We start from the raw sequence: 17,638 nt of genomic DNA, 5'->3' as shown, positions 1-17,638 counted from the left end.
CCTCCTGACCCCCACAAAACTTGCCAAAAGTCCAGCGGGGGTCCAGGAGCGATCTCCTACCGCGAATCGTTTTTCCGTACGGAAAAACGATTCGACTGCAGGAGGTCGTTCCGGACCCCCGCTGGACCCCCAGGGACTTTTGGCCAGCTTGGGGGGGGCCTCCTGACCCCCACAAGACTTGCCAAAAGTCCAGCGGGGGTCCGGAACGACCTCCTGCAGTCGAATCGTGTTGCCGTACGGCCGGCGCCATTTTGAGCAAAATTAATCAAGTTTACTTAGGGAATAGCCACTGATATTTAATTGCATCAGTAGCATGGGATCTTCTTAGTATTTGGGTAATTGCCAGGTTCTTATGGCCTGGTTTGGCCTCTATTGGAAACAGGATGCTGGGCTTGATGGACCCTTGGTCTGACCCAGCATGGCAATTTCTTATGTTCTTATGCTCTTATTCAGTTTTTGCTTGCATGTTTCTATTTATACTTTATGTCTCTATATTCTGTATTTGGTGAGGGTCTGCCTGTGTTCTGCATGTGTGACCAAGCAGAGATATTCTGCTAGAGTGTAGGAATCTATAGCAGCTTGGTTTCTTCTGTTTTCTTAATAGGAGGTGTATTGGTGTTTTAGGGCATGGTGTAGTATTTGCAGTGTTGCCTTTTCATAGATAGGATTGTTATTTTTTTAAGTGCTGGCAGTTAGTGCTGTTTTGGTGTGGTAGACTTATTATATTTAATTGTAATTTACTCATAGCTTTTTGAGGGTAAAGCCCATACCTAACACTCATTACAGTAGCCCTAATGCCATATGGGTTCCAAGTGTCTTTTTTTATTGGGTTTTCTGGTTGGCATCAAAGAAATGAATGCAAATACTTGTGTGGGGGGGGGGGGGGGGGGTTACCTCAGAAGACTTTACTTTGAATATTCTTTTTCATGTAAAACCTGAATAATGAATGCATAGGGCCTGATTTTAAAAAGCATTTACTCGAGTAAAAACTAGGTTTACTGGAGTAAATTCACTTTACTTGAGTAAGTGGGTTTTTGAAAATTGCTACAATATATGCCATTGACTTGTCTATAGGATTTACTCACATAAGTGCACTTTACTTGAGTAAATGGCTTTTGAAAATTGCTACAATAGTAGCTACATTTACGCATGTAACTCCTTTTGAAAATTACCCCCATAATTTTTAACTGTGTACATGGAGAGAGGAGGAGGCAGGGTGCAAGGGTATAAGATTTGTCTAGGGCACCTAATACTCTTGCACCAGAAATGGGTGAAGATCCGGAGGGTAGAAGGGTGACAGTTTTAAAGTTTAGGTTGCTGGAAGGAGCTGGGCTTTTTTTTGGCAGGCCCGAGACAGAGACTGAATGATGTGTGTGTGTGTGCGGGGAGAGCACAATAATTGTTCGCACAGGGCAGCAAAACAGCTAGCACCGGCCCTGATTTTCTATTATAACAAACAAATGCTTTATTTCACATTTTTACATATGGGCTACAGTTTTTGCTGTGAAGTTTTCAAATTGTCAACCTAAAAAAATAGGGCTCCACAAGATATCCAAAACTCTTGAAAAGAGTACAGTAGTCAAGAAAGGTTGAGACCTACTGTTCTAGAGCCTTATTGGGAAGTGCAGACTGGAAAACAGAACAAACTGGACAGATGTTTACACAGAAATAACATGCTAGCAGATTACCTAATCTTGGTCATGCATGTAAGATCCTCACCAAATATAAATTAAATGACCACAAATATGTAGAGGAAAATTGAACTGGAAATTCCAAAAAGCCGGACTGACTACAGTGCAACACTGAAGAGAAAATAATTCATGTCCTCCTCTATTGTGCAAAATACAGATATCAGAGTTGCACATTTCCCAAAACTGACAAGAGTAAAATTAAACACTTCCCAACACACACAAAAAAATGATCAGGAAAAACTCTTGGGACACATAACATTTATATTTATATACCGCCGTCCTCATGCCAAAGGAGACACTAGGCAGTTTAAAGCAAGAACACAAGTACAATGCTAAGCATAAAATATCTCAGATACATCAGCAGAAAATAATCTACCAAAATATTATCTTTATACCATAAGTGCTTCTATCCTATACTACAAATATAAACCAGGAGAAACAGCAGTTGTAACAAAATTTGCCATAATCCACTACTAGGCCGAAAAAGTAGCTAGGCGTGATATGGACAGAGGCCTTTGATTTCAGTTTTTATTTTAATTTTCCTGGGAATTTCAATGTTATAAAAAAAAAAAAAATAAAATAGTTAAAAATGACTATTATGACACACAGGAGAAAAATCAATGGAGAAGTCATTTTTCCACTGATATTTTTGTTTTGTTTTGACATGCCCAGGAAAAATAAAATAAAAACTGAAAATGAAGGTCCCTAACTATGGATCAGCAGCAGGACCTTGAAAATGTTGTTGTCCTCTCTTCATCCTGTAATTTTATTATAGTGTAATCACTATTATATAATTTTTCCCACAAACACCTTGAATTTAAAACACTGTTTATTACTTTGGCATGCAAGTACAAATTGTCCTGCTAGTCATATTTCCTGAATTCGAATCTCTCCCAAGTCTCAACCCCTATCCCCAGCATTCTCCCTTCAACGCCCCCTGCTCCCCATGATGAGAGAGAAAGACCGAGCCTGGTGAAGAGGACGAGGGTTCAGACTTGAGAGATTGCGGGGGACAGGAAGAAGCATGGGGATGAGAGTTTCATTCTCTATACACCCCCTCCCCAAAACAATCTCAATATCACCCTCCAGCAGCCTCACCCTTAACTCCCAGACCCCCTTCCCACCAGAAGCCTCACCCTTAGCCCAAAACCACCCAGATTCCCATTCCCCGCAGAAGCCTCACCCTTAACCCCCAGACCCTCCTTCACCCCCAGAAGCCTCACCCTTAGCCCAAAACCACCCAGATTCCCATTCCCCGCAGAAGCCTCACCCTTAACCCCCAGACCCTCCTTCACCCCCAGAAGCCTCACCCTTAGCCCAAAACCACCCAGATTCCCATTCTCCCCAGAACCATCACCATCACCATCACCCTTAACCCCCAGACCCTCCTTCTCCCCCTCAGATCCCCCTCACCCTTAGCCCCCAGACTCTTTCCACCCCCAGCAGCCTCAATTTAGAAATTCAAGCTCATGGTCAGCCTTCCTCCTCTCCGCTATGTCCATCAAACCTTATCTTACACCCGCCTCTCCTCTGCTGCAGGAGTTCCCCTCAACTGATCATCCTCTACCTTGATTCTCCTTCCTCCCGCCTGCCAGACTGCCATTCTTCATGCTGCCTTGGCCGCCATCAAGTCTCTCATCTTCCTGCTGCTGCAGTCGCAGTCACGGGCCTAGCCTTCATCTGCTCTGCTCCTCTTCCCACGGTCCCAAGCCAGGCCCTCTTCATCTCTTCCCACAGTCCCAGGCCAGGCCCTCCTCTGTTCTTTCCGTGGTCCTTGCCCAGGCACTTTTCTCCTCCCATGGTTCCCAGTCAGGCCCTCATCTGCTCTTCCCATGGTCTCTGGCCAGGCCCTCATCTGTTCTGCTATTCCCGCGGTCACCTCAGAGTGGAATCTTTTCCTATTCCTGGCTTCAGAAATCTCTGGATTCCTCATAAGCCCTCTCTCTTCTCAGGACTCACAGGACACACTATACAGTCTCACTCATGCTACCCTTTCCCCATGGAGGGAATGCACCTCCCCTTTATATTATCTTATCTACCACATGTATCTGTAGCTCTGCAACAAGCATTACCTCATTCCCCTTAGCACCCCTCCTTACAGAGGATGCTTGCAAAGGGCAAGGCTTCTGCCCTCCCTAAGCTTTTGGTGAACCCTGAACAGCCGGAACCATCCAAAAAAATATTAGAACCTAGTGAGGAATGTTAATGACCCTTTGTAGGGTTACATTTATTATTTATTGTATTTTATGTTATTCCTATGTAATCCACCATGGGCAATCACATTTACACCTATTAACTTGTGCAGGAGTGTGCTTTGAAAATGCAAACTGTGCGCAAAATTGTAAAGTCTGCAGGTACCTTTTACCCATAGACTTTATATCAATTTTCAGAGGGAAAACTTCCCCTTTGAAAGATGGGTTAGCAAAATACATAGGAAGACCCGCTCTTGCTATTTGCGTAGGTGCTTTTTCCAGCAAAATTACATGAGTATGCATACTTGTTTGCCCTGAGTGTGTATGAGGCAAGTGCTACCAGGAATGCCTGCTCTCTCTATGCGTAAACGTTCACATGTCCTGGCACTGTACACATATTTTTACGTGCAGAAAGTGTAGGTAATTTTCAAAGAACTCCTTTCTATGCATAAAACACTGTTTTATCCGTGGAAATGCAATGAAAATTACCTGTGTTTGATACAAAAATGCCATTTGTACAAGTAAATTTGCCCGTCTGAAAACTGTCTTCTTTTTCCTGGGCCGGGGTTTTCACAGCGTATGTACTTTCAGTCAGGTTAAAAAGAGGCATCTCTGAGGAATGGCAGAGGAAAACAGGGTATACATAGGGCATTTTCAGAAGTACACGTGCAATTTTACTCCTCCTTTGCTGCCCACACAAAGAGCAGGAGCAACGTATGCAGGCGCTTTGAGTGCACACACTTTACAGCAATAGTTTTCAATAAGCGATGAAATTAGCTATAAAGTACAGAATGTGCAGTAAACGTACCCAAGTACTTTGCAACTAAGCAGGTTATATAAAAATTGCCCCAATATTATTTAATAGGGTCTATGCAATTAAACCCATAGTTGTAGTGCCTTGGTGACACTTTTACATGCATGTCAAAAAGGGATTTAACGTTCGATGCAATAAATTATTACAGGGGGCATGGTAAAAATCACCCTCACTAGCACAACACAAAAAAGTGTAGCGTCCATGCTAGCTGCTGCAAAATCTCCCATGCTAACTAGCCTTAATGGAAAGGACTGCTTAGCTGACAGGATTTTATTCCATAAAAGTCAGCCCGGCATCCCACTCCTGCTGCAGACCTTGAGGTCCCCCATCACTTAAAGTGCTCATCCTCTCCTTCCTCTGGGGCTATCCTTCCCTCAAGGACCCTACACCCATTCCTCTGCAATGGGCACACCTCATTCATTGGGTCTCTTCTTCTTTACTGGTAGCAAGGACTGCAGGGCCCTCCTGCAAAGCTGACAAGCTCATTTATTTATTTATTTATTTATTTTCTATACCAACGTTCATGACATAAGTCATATCACATCGGTTTACATCGAACAAGGGGGAATTAACATTAGCTTGATCGTTTAAAAGGGAGGTAAGTTACCGAGAAAAGAGGGTTACTAGAGATTGGAAGATAGAAGAACGGTAGGGAGTGAAGGAAGGAACATATAAATGATAGCGGTTACAACGATAATATACTTATTATACGTTAACTACATTGTGACTTACTGAGTGTAACATAACATTTTATAAGGTTAAGGATAGGCTTGTTTGAACAGCCAGTGTTTTCTTAAAGGTCAGCGGGCAGTGTTCCTGGCATAGGTCTGGAGGCATGGCGTTCCACAGAGATGAGCCAGCTGTGGAGAAGGCCCGTTTCCTAGTGGAGGTGTGAATAGTGGATTTGGTGGGGGTGTGCAGCTCTGACCGGTCTATTTGAGGATTGGAGCCGAAGCGGGATTTTTAGCTCGAGCGAGTGCTGATTATGGATGGTCTTGTGAATGATAGTGAGGGACTCATGAAGGATTCTGAAGCTTATGGGGAGCCAATGGAGATTCCTGAGGATGGGCGTGATGTGGTCTCCTCGGCTGGAGTTGGTTAGGATTCTGGAGCATCAATAGGGGTTGTGTGGTAGTTGCGGGGAGGCCAAGAAGGAGGGAGTTGCAGTAGTCGATTTTTGAGAAGAGGGTAGCATGATGATGCCACTGATGGACACTTCACTGCATTTGAGTTTGAGGTGTTGGGTAGTCCTGGGGGCTTCTTCATTCTTGTGGGGAAGATTGGGGGTGGGGATCACCCAGGAGAGGCAGTTGTGCACTAAGGAGGGAGGGATTAGCACTTTAAATTAAAAAAAGCCCTCGGCTCTGCAACAGGAGGGGGGTGTCGGGCTGACCTTTATTGCTAGGTTGAGGAGTTGAAATTCCCCCACTGCTAATTAGCTCTTTCACGTCGGGATAATTCTGAGGTAGTGTTAGCTGAGCAGATATGATCTGTTCTTGTCAAACCCAGTAGCATTCATGCCGCCACATGTTGAAAAAAGGGCAATAAATGTAATAAAATGTTCAGGTAGCCCAATACAAATAATTTAATACAAATAATTGTAAGCCCTCTGGGGATAGGGAAATACCTACAGTACCTGAATATAAACTGATGTGATATCTCAGATCGAATGTCGGTATATAAAAAATAATAAATAAAAAAAAATTTTTTAATGCAACAGTGGTCTAAATGCTCCAGAACCAGAGCTTGAAGCAATGTCCGAAACATATTTTCTGAAATTAAAAATGTTAATGCTTTAAACACTTTCAGCTTATAAAAAGCCACTTTCACCAAGTGCTTGCTGTGTGGTCTCATTGTCAGCTGAGAGTCCAATAACACCCGCAGATTCTTTACTTCTGACAGAACAAATAGGATCTCACCTTCAAGCATAACTGGCACCAATTCAGCTGCCTGGGGACTTTTTCCTACCCAAAGGAATCTAGTCTTTGATATATTTAGGACCAATCCATTGGCAGCTAACCAAGCCTTTACCTCAAGCACGCAAGTACGCAACAACCATTTTGGAACAGTGCCATTTACATCACTTGCGGGTGAATTTTAAAAGCCCTGCGTATGCCAAGGCCAGGAGATATGTACATATATAGGCCCAGCACATACTGCATGGATTGTAAGAGGCGCCCGGGTACCCTCATATCTCCTGGTACACAAGTTAAAAAAAATATTCTCATAAAAGGAGTGGGGCGGGGCATGGGCGTTCCAGGAAATATGAATGAAACCAGCGCATAAATATTTACGCACACCAGTGCGCGCCGGGGTAATTTTTTCTTCTGCTGTGGACGATGTATAAGTCATGAAACAAAAAAAAACCCAGTCAGCAGGTTTTAAGGGTCGGGGCTAATGGGTGTAAAAGAGAGGCAAGTTAGCTAGGGGGTTTGGGAAGACCTCTCCTTTACTGGGGCAAACTGGGAACAAACCGGGGAAACAGGTAATTGCGTCAGGGCGCGTATCTACTAAAATCCCCCCCACTTACGCAATCAAGGCGGCATTTGCAGGCAGATGTGCACGTCAATGTAAAATTGCATGCACATGTATGCGCGTATAGCCGATGTTATACTATGCGTGCATATAAGCGCATATGTTATAACATCGCTGTGTCCATGTACGCGACCTTGCAAACGCACGTACATGCGCTCCCGTGCACAGGTCTTAAAATTCATCTTTTTGGCATATAAAGCTGAACATTGTCAGCATATAAAAGCACAATTCACTCAGATCCTCTAGCACTGCTCCTAAAGGTGCAAGGTATACATTAAAAAGAACAGAAGACAGGGCTGAACCCTGGGATAGGCCAACTTTCAAGTCCCCAATAAAATTACATATAAATTTTAAATGAAAGAAAAAGATCTCAGAATACCAATGCTATGGCTATAACAGCTCAAAAAAGCATCAAAAATGCTTTATTCTGAGATGTTTTTCCTCCATTTAAAATTGATTTTTAAATTTATTGGCTGAAGTTCTGACTTTTATGATTTACTATTTCACTTCACCAATCTCCACCATGAAGAATCTTGATCTTTGATCTGCACGTGTTGGTGTCTACTGTCTAAAAGAGAAGTAAACCAATGTAATACCTTCCCTGAAATCCCCAGTGATTCAAGATGAACTTTGTGGATATCATGCCTCACCATGTTGGATCAGCATGCCAGTTCATCCATTCTCCAAATTAATATATAAGGAGTCCAACAAGGACACGATCAGAAGTTAGAGATTGATTCTGGCTGTTCACTTTCATACTTCAACAAATACATTTTGAGTATTTGAGCTAATTGTGCCTATAAGCCTAATAACTTTGTATGTGTAATCTATTTATATAAGACTTATACTGCCTGCAGCTCGTAGGATGTACAAGAGCTGCTTCTTATATATTACCTAATAGGCATGGAGAAGTTTCTTATTCTTACATTTAATTTTTCAAGATTTTTAAGGGGCCAGTCTTTGATTTTCGGTATCAGTTTCAGTCTCTCAGTGATTTGTAAAGATCAGCAAAGAGTTCTACAGGAGACTGAAAGTGGTATTGAAAAGTGCTTTAATAGTACGGAATAAGATGCAAGACATCAATCAACTCACAAACCTCGCATTCTTATACAGCATTGGAATCATAGATTAGCCCCACAAAGATCTTGAAAAACTGGATGTAAGAACATGAAATTCTTCCATGCCCATCAGGTAATATATAAGAACTAGTGTATGCTGAGATTGTACATCCCAAGAGCTGCAGGCAGTATGAGTCTTATAGAAATAGCTTACACTTATAGAGATCATAGACACTTAATATGCATGGGGAGAGTAATTTTCAAATAGCCTATATTGCAGTATAGCCTTATGCACATAGGGGTAGATTTTAAAAGGTGCACGTCCATGTGCGCACAGTTCCTGGTGAGTGCACATGTACACGTGGATTTTATAACATGTGCGCGCCGGCACACATGGGAGGGGGGAATTTTAGTAAGTTACGCGCTCCACCCCACCTGCTATGCATGAGCTTCCTGTTACTGTGCACAGAGCTTGTGAACACACACCTGCTTCCAGACTCCATGCTAACCTTTCCCATTGCAGCCAGAGGAGGAGAAGGGACAGGCACAGCCTCATCTGGATTCCCACGAGCATGCTTCAAGCTCTAGGCTGGCACCAAAGATGGGATCAACATACCTAGAGACTGAAGATTGCTGTTGATTAGTGTGAGGGGGAAATGTGTACCAATTTTCTCTTTTCCGCACTCACACCACCCCCCCACTAATCCATTCTCTCTCTTATACAAACTTTCTCTCTCGTGCTCCACGTCTCCCTTTCAGGGGTGGTCTCTGCATTTTTCCCTCCCCCAGGCCTGATCCAATCACTCTTCCTCTTTCCTGACCTCTGAACATTTCCCATTCACCCTTCCTTGATCTCAGGACTTTCCTTTCTGCCTCCCTCATTAACTTGTAAACCACTTTTATTTTATATTTGGCTTCCGCAAATTTGGCTTCCGCAAATTTGGCTTCCGCAAATTTCACAGTACCGAAACCCTCCTTATCGCCCTCATTGACACCCTCCTTAAAGGCATGGATAATGGCCACTCCTACATTCTTGCCATGCTAGACATCTCCTCCGCCTTTGACACCATCAGCCACAAGATTCTCCTAAACTGTCTTACCGAAATTGGCATTGCTGGCACCGCCCTTCGTTGGCTTGAATCCTACCTCGATAAAAGACACTACAAGGTCAAAATTGGTAACAGCGAATCTGTACCCATCAACCTAACCTGAGGTATACCCCAAGGCTCCTCCCTATCCTCCACCCTTTTAAATATATATATATATGTTACCCCTTTGCCATCTTCTATCTGATCTCGGACTCACTCATTACATTTATGCGGACAAAGTCCAAATCCTTATCCCCATTACCGAATCATCTCTAAATCCCTTGAATCCTGGGAAACCTGTCTAGCATCAGTCACCCACCTCCTCTCTAATCTTAACCTCTCCCTCAACACCTCCAAAACTGAACTCCTCTTAATATCACGCAATCCCAACTCCTTGATCTCCACTGACACCCACACCCTTCCCCCCTCAATTCCTATCGCCCAACATGTACGAGACCTTGGCATTGTACTAGACACCCAACTGAACCTCAAAAAGTTCTACCATGAAAGAATGCTACCACAAACTTCACATCCTCAAAAAACTTAAACCCCTCCTTCTCTTTAATGACTTCCGCACAGTCCTCCAGGCCATAATAATATTCTCCAAATTAGATTATTGCAACTCCCTCCTGCAGGGTCTCCCCTCAGCCACCATCAAACCACTCCAAATGCTTCAAAATGCCGCTACCAGAGTACTCACCAACACTCGCAGAAAAGACCATATCACCCCCGTCCTTAGAGACCTCCACTGGCTCCCTATCTCCTCCAGAATTCGTTATAAGAATCTCACGATCATACATAAGACACTACATAAGCATGACGTTCCAAGGCTCAACGACTCCCTTCACTTCCATATCCCCATTAGACCCATCAGATCCGCGTATAACGGCTCATTACACAAACCCCTCACTAAATCTCCCCATCTCACTACCACAAAAGAAAGAGCACTATCCATAGCAGGACCCTCAAACTGAAATGACATGCCACCTGACCTCCGGCTACACATAATCCTTCTCCCCTGCTCTTTGCCCTTGCCATCCATAAAGCTGTAGTTATTGACACTGTAAATTCCATGTTTATAATTTTATTATGTTATAATATTATTTATCTACTTTCTCCCTTCCCAGTTCTTATTAGCTTGCCTTATGTTCCGTTTTATGTACTGCACAGTTTTCATTTTATGTTATATTTCCGCACCTGTTTCATTTTATGTTATATTTCCGTACCTGTTTCATGTAAACCGATGTGATGTCCTTCGAACATCGGTATATAAAAGCCATAAATAGTATATAAGTGGGACACACTGCTAACAAGATTTGAGAATTATTTGTTTAAATATCTAAAAAGAGTTATTTGAGATTAAGTTTATTGACTTAATCTCAAAGGTACTATAATATCCTAAAGCAAGAATAAGGATATATAATATATAAGTGTGAAAATTAAGTGGTGTTTCCCACTCAAGAAGACCAACAGTAATATTGGAAAAATTCATCATTTGGTGTTATTCGGGTAATCTAGGGACAGATTGAGACTAGAGGTAGGACAGAGTTGAGGGCAAATATCAGTTGGGTCTAAGACTGTATGTTTGAGGATACTGTTATTAAGGTTGAAATCAAATATAAAAAACATCTTTATGAGATGCTGGTATGTTTTATAAAAAAAAAAGTAAAATTCATGTTATGTTACACTTTCAATAAAGTATAATTATTTTAACTGAATTACGTAGTTTTTTAGATTAATTAAATTAGAAGTATTAGTGCTTTTTTCCCCAAACATTTTGGTTTTGGGGTTTTTTGTGTATATTACATTGTAAGCACAAATAACATACAATACGTTGCCTTATTTTTTGACTTATATATATATATATATATAGAAAGGTGATATATCAAATCAATAAATCACAGCTTCCTGACTTATGCTCTGGAGTGTCTCCTTCCTCCTCCCCTACTCTGCTGAGCCCCAAGTACTGGGATCACAGCAGCAGGCCAAGGTGTCTCTGCTCCAGCCCCCTCTCTTCCTGTTTCTCCCCACATGCTGCCTGTTGTCACCAGGAAGGGAGGGGGTGAGGCTGAAGCAGACACATCAGAACCGGAATTATTTGTTCTGTCCCGTTTTCAGACACCCCCTCCCGCCAGTTTCTCCTCACATGCTGCCTGCATGCTCCAGCTCATTACCTGCCCTCCCTTAGAGGCAGGAGGGGAAGGGCTGGAGAAGGAAGCAGAGCAATTGTTTTCTGCTCTGAGGTGTGTGCTACAGCCTCACGCACTCCCCTTCTGCTTCCTGCATGCTGTCTGAAACGGAGAGGCTGGGGCAGGAAAGAGCAGGGCTTTCCAAGTGTATAGAGTTCCCAGGCACCTTCAAAATTTGGGACCAGAGGCAAGTGCTTCCGTGGGCTCCCAATAAATTTGGTCCTGCTTCAAATGACCTCGTCAATTTCAACCCCGGTAGCTGCTTCTGCAACACAAGCAAGCATGGTGTCAGATTCTTATAGAGGAGCTGGACCTGGAAAGCATTTGTGATGTACGGAGTGAGTTTTTCATGAGCCCGCAGTAAGAGAGAGTGCCCTCCTTTTCAGAGACCTTTGTGCAGATGTGCCCGAGAACCCACACTGGTTTAGCCCTAAAATCTAACAATGTCCTTCTTTAATCTAGACAGATGTACATAGATTGGGCAGCATCAACATTTCATAAAGCTTTCTCTCCCACATCCCCACGGACACTGCACTACACTACAGTGTTCTCCTTATCCTCCAACTGCCTGTGCGGCAGCTTAAGTGCAGGTACAAAAGAAAGCCATCTAGTTAGTCTAATAAAACCAGTTGGTTAAGCCTTTAATTTCATGTTTTCAGCAGAGTAGAGCGGCTCACTTTTAAGGAAGCATGACCGAATTCTGCACACATTTCCACTTTTCAGATATCACTGAATAGGGATTATGGGAAGCAGCCATATAATTTGGAGAGTAAAGGTTCTTGCAATGACGAGGACGGAGGTGAATTAGGAAATTATAAAAGGTCTCTGGTCTGACCCTCCTCCCCCCCATCTCTTTCTGCAATGTAGGAAGAACGAGATGGAGCTGGAACTCACCAAATGCTGCCTGGAGAGGGACTCCATGAGCCGGCAGCTGCTGCGTACCATTCAGCAAAAGGTGACCCTTTCCCAAGAGCTCGAGGCGTGGCAGGTAAGAAACCGGGGCGCGAGGGCGAACAACGGCATGGCTGGAACTCTGTAGAATAGCGGGGGGGACGGGGGGGGACGACACACCTCCGTGCGCCATTTTCCAAGCAGAAAGGATTTAAACGCTATGTTTTTGTGACGTAAACTCCCAGAGATGGAATCCTCCTAAGTAAGCACCTAATGCCCAGCAGGAAGGCACAGTTGTCATCTGAATCTAATGGCACTTTAACGGAGAAATTCCTGAACCTAAGTAAGATTCTCACAAGCGCAAAACAATGGTTGTATTCTATGGCAACTGTGTATATTACTTTTATATTCATTTATTTTTTCCCTTGAAATACACTCACACACATACACAAAGGGAGAGTCATTTTCAAAGCTATTTCCATGGGTCCAACAATGCCTTCCCCTCGCAAATGGCTTGTTGAATTGCCTGCCTGAAATAGGGGAACACTTCCACGCATCTGTCCTGTATGCACGTAAGTTTTTCCTGGACTGAGCAGAGGCGATCCTTGGGCAGGGATTGGACTTGGGTGCATATATCTGGATTTTCACAAACTTCCTGTGCACAGATTAGCAGGGGTAACTGTGTGTGGGTAGTTTTGGTGGGACTTTTCGAAGCAAACACGCAGGCGTGTAAGTTTGCTTTGAAGATTGGTGTAACGTAGATGTGTGTTTGTGTAACACAGCCTGCATAAGAAAGTTAGCAATTGCCCCAAAAGTGGTTGAATTGGCACCAGCTGGAAACTTTTGAGCAGTATGGCAGTCATAAAAGCTTGAAGCTAACTTACGCTCATTCAAGCCATGGTTATTCCCTTGCAACTTCTAGTGGGTGTCACACACTTCCGCTTGTTTGAAAATAATAAAAACTAAAACATTTTTCGTCCATCATTGTCATCCCAGTAAGCAGGCACTGCACCGGATAAAACTCCCATCATGTCAGGCAAAGGTACCAGAGACCATGGCAAGCCTGACGTTGGTAGTGGATTTTATTTTTTTTTTTTTTTTGCAAGGCAACCAGTGAGTCCCCCAACCAAACTGAAGAGAGATATTTTAAAATCCAAAACGTCATCAGGAGAAGCAGGCATGTCAAACTGTAAAAAATTTAAATTTGGGGAGGATATCGTTCAGCCAGATCCTAGTGTGTCAGAGGAGAGGGATAGGGCAGGCACTAGTAGTAGCAGCTGCAGAGTACAACCACCAGTGCCCAGGAAGTAGAAGTGCATGTGGTAAACCCTAAAGCACCAACAGCACTTTAGTGCAGCACAGGCTGAAGCAGAGTTTGAAGAATCTCCCTTGAATGGATATCCTGAAACAGGATATCCTTAAGAAAATGCCATACTGGGTCAGACCAAGGGTCCATCAAGCCCAGCATCCTGTTTCCAACAGTGGCCAATCCAGGCCATAAGAACCTGGCAAGTACCCAAAAACTAAGTCTATTCCATGTTACCATAGCTAATGGCAGTGGCTATTCTCTAAGTGAACTTAATAGCAGGTAATGGACTTCTCCTCCAAGAACTTATCCAATCCTTTTTTAAACACAGCTATACTAACTGCACTAACCACATCCTCTGGCAACAAATTCCAGAGTTTAATTGTACGTTGAGTAAAAAAGAACTTTCTCCAATTAGTTTTAAATGTGCCCCATGCTAACTTCATGGAGTGCCCCCTAGTCTTTCTATTATCCAAAAGAGTAAATAACCAATTCACATCTACCCGTTCTAGACCTCTCATAATTTTAAACATCTCTATCATATCCCCCCTCAGTCGTCTCTTCTCCAAGCTGAAAAGTCCTAACCTCTTTAGTCTTTCCTCATAGGGGAGCTGTTCCATTCCCCTTATCATTTTGGTAGCCCTTCTCTGTACCTTCTCCATCGCAATTATATCTTTTTTGAGATGCGGCGACCAGAATTGTACACAGTATTCAAGGTGCGGTCTCACCATGGAGCGATACAGAGGCATTATGACATTTTCCGTTTTATTCACCATTCCCTTTCTAATAATTCCCAACATTCTGTTTGCTTTTTTGACTGCCGCAGCACACTGAACCGACAATTTCAATGTGTTATCCACTAATACGCCTAGATCTCTTTCTTGGGTTGTAGCACCTAATATGGAACCCAACCTTGTGTAATTATAGCATGGGTTATTTTTCCCTATATGCATCACCTTGCACTTATCCACATTAAATTTCATCTGCCATTTAGATGCCCAATTTTCCAGTCTCACAAGGTCTTCCTGCAATTTATCACGATCTGCTTGTGATTTAACTACTTTGAACAATTTTGTGTCATCTGCAAATTTGATTATCTCACTCGTCGTATTTCTTTCCAGATCATTTATAAATATATTGAAAAGTAAGGGTCCCAATACAGATCCCTGAGGCACTCCACTGCTATACTAACTGCACTAACCACATCCTCTGGCAACAAATTCCAGAGTTTAATTGTGCGTTGAGTGAAAAAGAACTTTCTCGGATTAGTTTTAAATGTGCCACGTGTGTTGCGTCCGTCGCTGCTTGACGCCCTCACTCCGGCCTCTTTACCTCTGTGGCGACTCCCTCCAGGTCTGATGGATGGCTGGCTACCACGGCGTCTCCATGCCGTCTTCCTCTGGCATACCTAGACCTGCTCGACGCTGCAACTCCGCCATCTTGTCCATACTCCAGCCTAGCCGGTGGTCCCTCTTGGGGTATCCTCCCGAGAGAGTGGTCATCTGCCATCGGCCCAGGGATCCACCACAACTATATCAGATTCATTACAGATTGCTACACCTTAGCAAGACGATATCTGAGACACTACAAGATTGCTGACTCCTCTCTCTTCAGGAGCCCGCTACACAGAGCTTTCTATACAGATTGCTCCTCCTATCTGACTGTTCCTCCCACCAAGTATCTTCTCCATACAGACTGCTACTTGAGCATTCAGGTTCAAAATAGATTGCTAACTCGAACAGTCAGTCTATAACAGATTGCTAACGCCAGTGGATCTGGCTTAAAAGATGGAATGCTACTAACTCCAGTGGATCCAGCTAAAAATGGAATGCTGTTAACTCCAGTGGATTCGGCTTCAACTTTGGGATGTTGTTAACCTCATGGATCCGGCACATCTCTCTGCTCTGCAGGCTATACTGGGACTGGCTCAACGCATCTCAGAGCAGCAGGAAACTTTGGAGAAACTTACTGCAGCATTTCATCAGCTACACACACAGAAGATACAAGGCACAGCTTCTATTCAAGAAGGTCAGTTTCTGGAGGTAACTTTAAAGACTGCTGTACCACTGGCGGCTCCTATCCGCTTTTCCGGAGAAATCCAGAAGACCCGGGGCTTTCTGCACCAGTGCTGCATGCTCTTCACCTTACAGCCAACTTTATTTCCCATGGCTCTTTCGAAGACCACCTACATCCTGTCATACTTGGATAGAAGAGCCCTGTCGTGAGCATCTACCTTGTGGGAATGCAAGAACCCTATCTTGAGGACATAGAAGGATTTGTGGACTTGTTTAAATCCGTCTTTGATGACCCTGCTTGTAATTCTGTTGCCGGGTTTGCTTTAGTGGATTTGAAGCAAGGCAACAGATCACTGCCTGAATTCACCATAGAATTCAAGACCCCCCCAAGACTTACCAAAACTCCCTGGTGGTCCAGCGGGGGGTCCGGGAGCCATCTCCTGCACTCACACCCTCGGCTGCCAGTTTCAAAATGGCGCCAATAGCCTTTGACCTACTATGTCACAGGGGCTATCGGTGCCATTGGTCACATGGTAGGAGCAATGGATGGCCGGCGCCATTTTGTGCTCCTACCATGTGACAGGGGCTGACCAATGGCACTGGTAGCTCCTGTGACATAGTAAGGGCAAAGGCTATCAGCGCCATTTTGATTACTGGCAGCTGACGGCCCGAGTGCAGGAGATCGCTCCTGGACCTCGCCTGGACCACCAGGGGCTTTTGGCAAGTCTGGGGGACCCTCCTGACCCCCACAAGACTTGACAAAAGTCCAGCGGGGGTCCGGGGGTGACCTCCTGCACTCGGACTGTCAGCTGCCAGTATTCAAAATGGCGCCGATAGCCTTTGCCCTTACGTCAGCCCCTGTGACATAGTGCCGGTGCCGGCCATCCATTGCTCCTACCATGTGACAGGGGCTGACCAATGGCACCGGTAACCCCTGTGACATAGTAGGTCAAAGGCTATTGGCGCCATTTTGAAACCGGCAGCCGAGGGTGTGAGTGCAGGAGATGGCTCCCGGACCCCCCGCTGGATCACCAGGGAGTTTTGGTAAGTCTTGGGGGGGGGTCAGGAAGGTGGGGGGTGGGTTGTAGTTAATTTAATTTTCGTCAGGACAAATAAGAATTAACATATAAATGTTTCAGGGGCCCCCCTTGCCGAATGAAACATATCTGGCCCCCGACAAATATGAATCCCAAATTCAACGTATGGCGTCCGTCTGCACATCCCTACTAGATGGACCATTTGGTCCTTTTCTGCCATCACTTCTATGACTTCTAAGAAAAGTAAAAAGTCATGGGATGGGTGGCGATGTCCTTTTATGGATTACAAACTTGTTAAAAGACAGGAAACAGATTAGGATTAAATGGACAATTTTCTCAGTGGAAAAAGGAATACAGTGGAGACCCTCAAGGATCTGTACTAGGACCCAAGCTTTTCAATATATTTATAAATGATCTGGAAAGGAATACGACGAGTGAGGTAATCAGATTTGCAGATGATACAAAATTATTTAGAATAGTTAAATCACAAGCGGATTGTGATAAATTGCAGGAGAACCTTGTAAGACTGGAAAATTGGGTATCCAAATGGCAGATGAAATTTAATGTGAACAAGTGCAAGGTGGTGCATATAATGAAAAATAACCCATGCTGTAGTTACACAATGTTAGGTTCCATTTTAGGAGCTACCGCCCAGGAAAGAGATCTAGGCGTCATAGTGGGGAATACTTTGAAATCGTCGGCTCAGTGTGCTGCAGCAGTCAAAAAAGCAAACAGAATGTTAAGAATTATTAGGAAGGGAATGGTGAATAAAACGGAGGATGTCATAATGCCTCTGTATCGCTCCTTGGTGAGACTGCACCT

The 17,638-nt window shown here is 43.9% G+C and overlaps 1 protein-coding gene across 1 annotated transcript in view; it reads left to right on the top strand.

The window, feature by feature from the left end:
* Nucleotides 1–17,638, top strand: part of BICDL2 (BICD family like cargo adaptor 2) — a 160,991-nt gene that overhangs the window by 129,284 nt on the left and 14,069 nt on the right. Inside the window, exon 10 of the mRNA XM_029606788.1 lies at nt 12,435–12,555. Coding sequence (XP_029462648.1) covers nt 12,435–12,555 — 121 coding nt within the window. The remainder of the gene's footprint in view (nt 1–12,434; nt 12,556–17,638) is intronic.

This window comes from Rhinatrema bivittatum, chromosome 6 (genome assembly GCF_901001135.1).
Source record: "Rhinatrema bivittatum chromosome 6, aRhiBiv1.1, whole genome shotgun sequence".
NCBI lineage: Eukaryota > Metazoa > Chordata > Amphibia > Gymnophiona > Rhinatrematidae > Rhinatrema > Rhinatrema bivittatum.
This window is presented reverse-complemented; position numbering and strand designations above follow the sequence as displayed.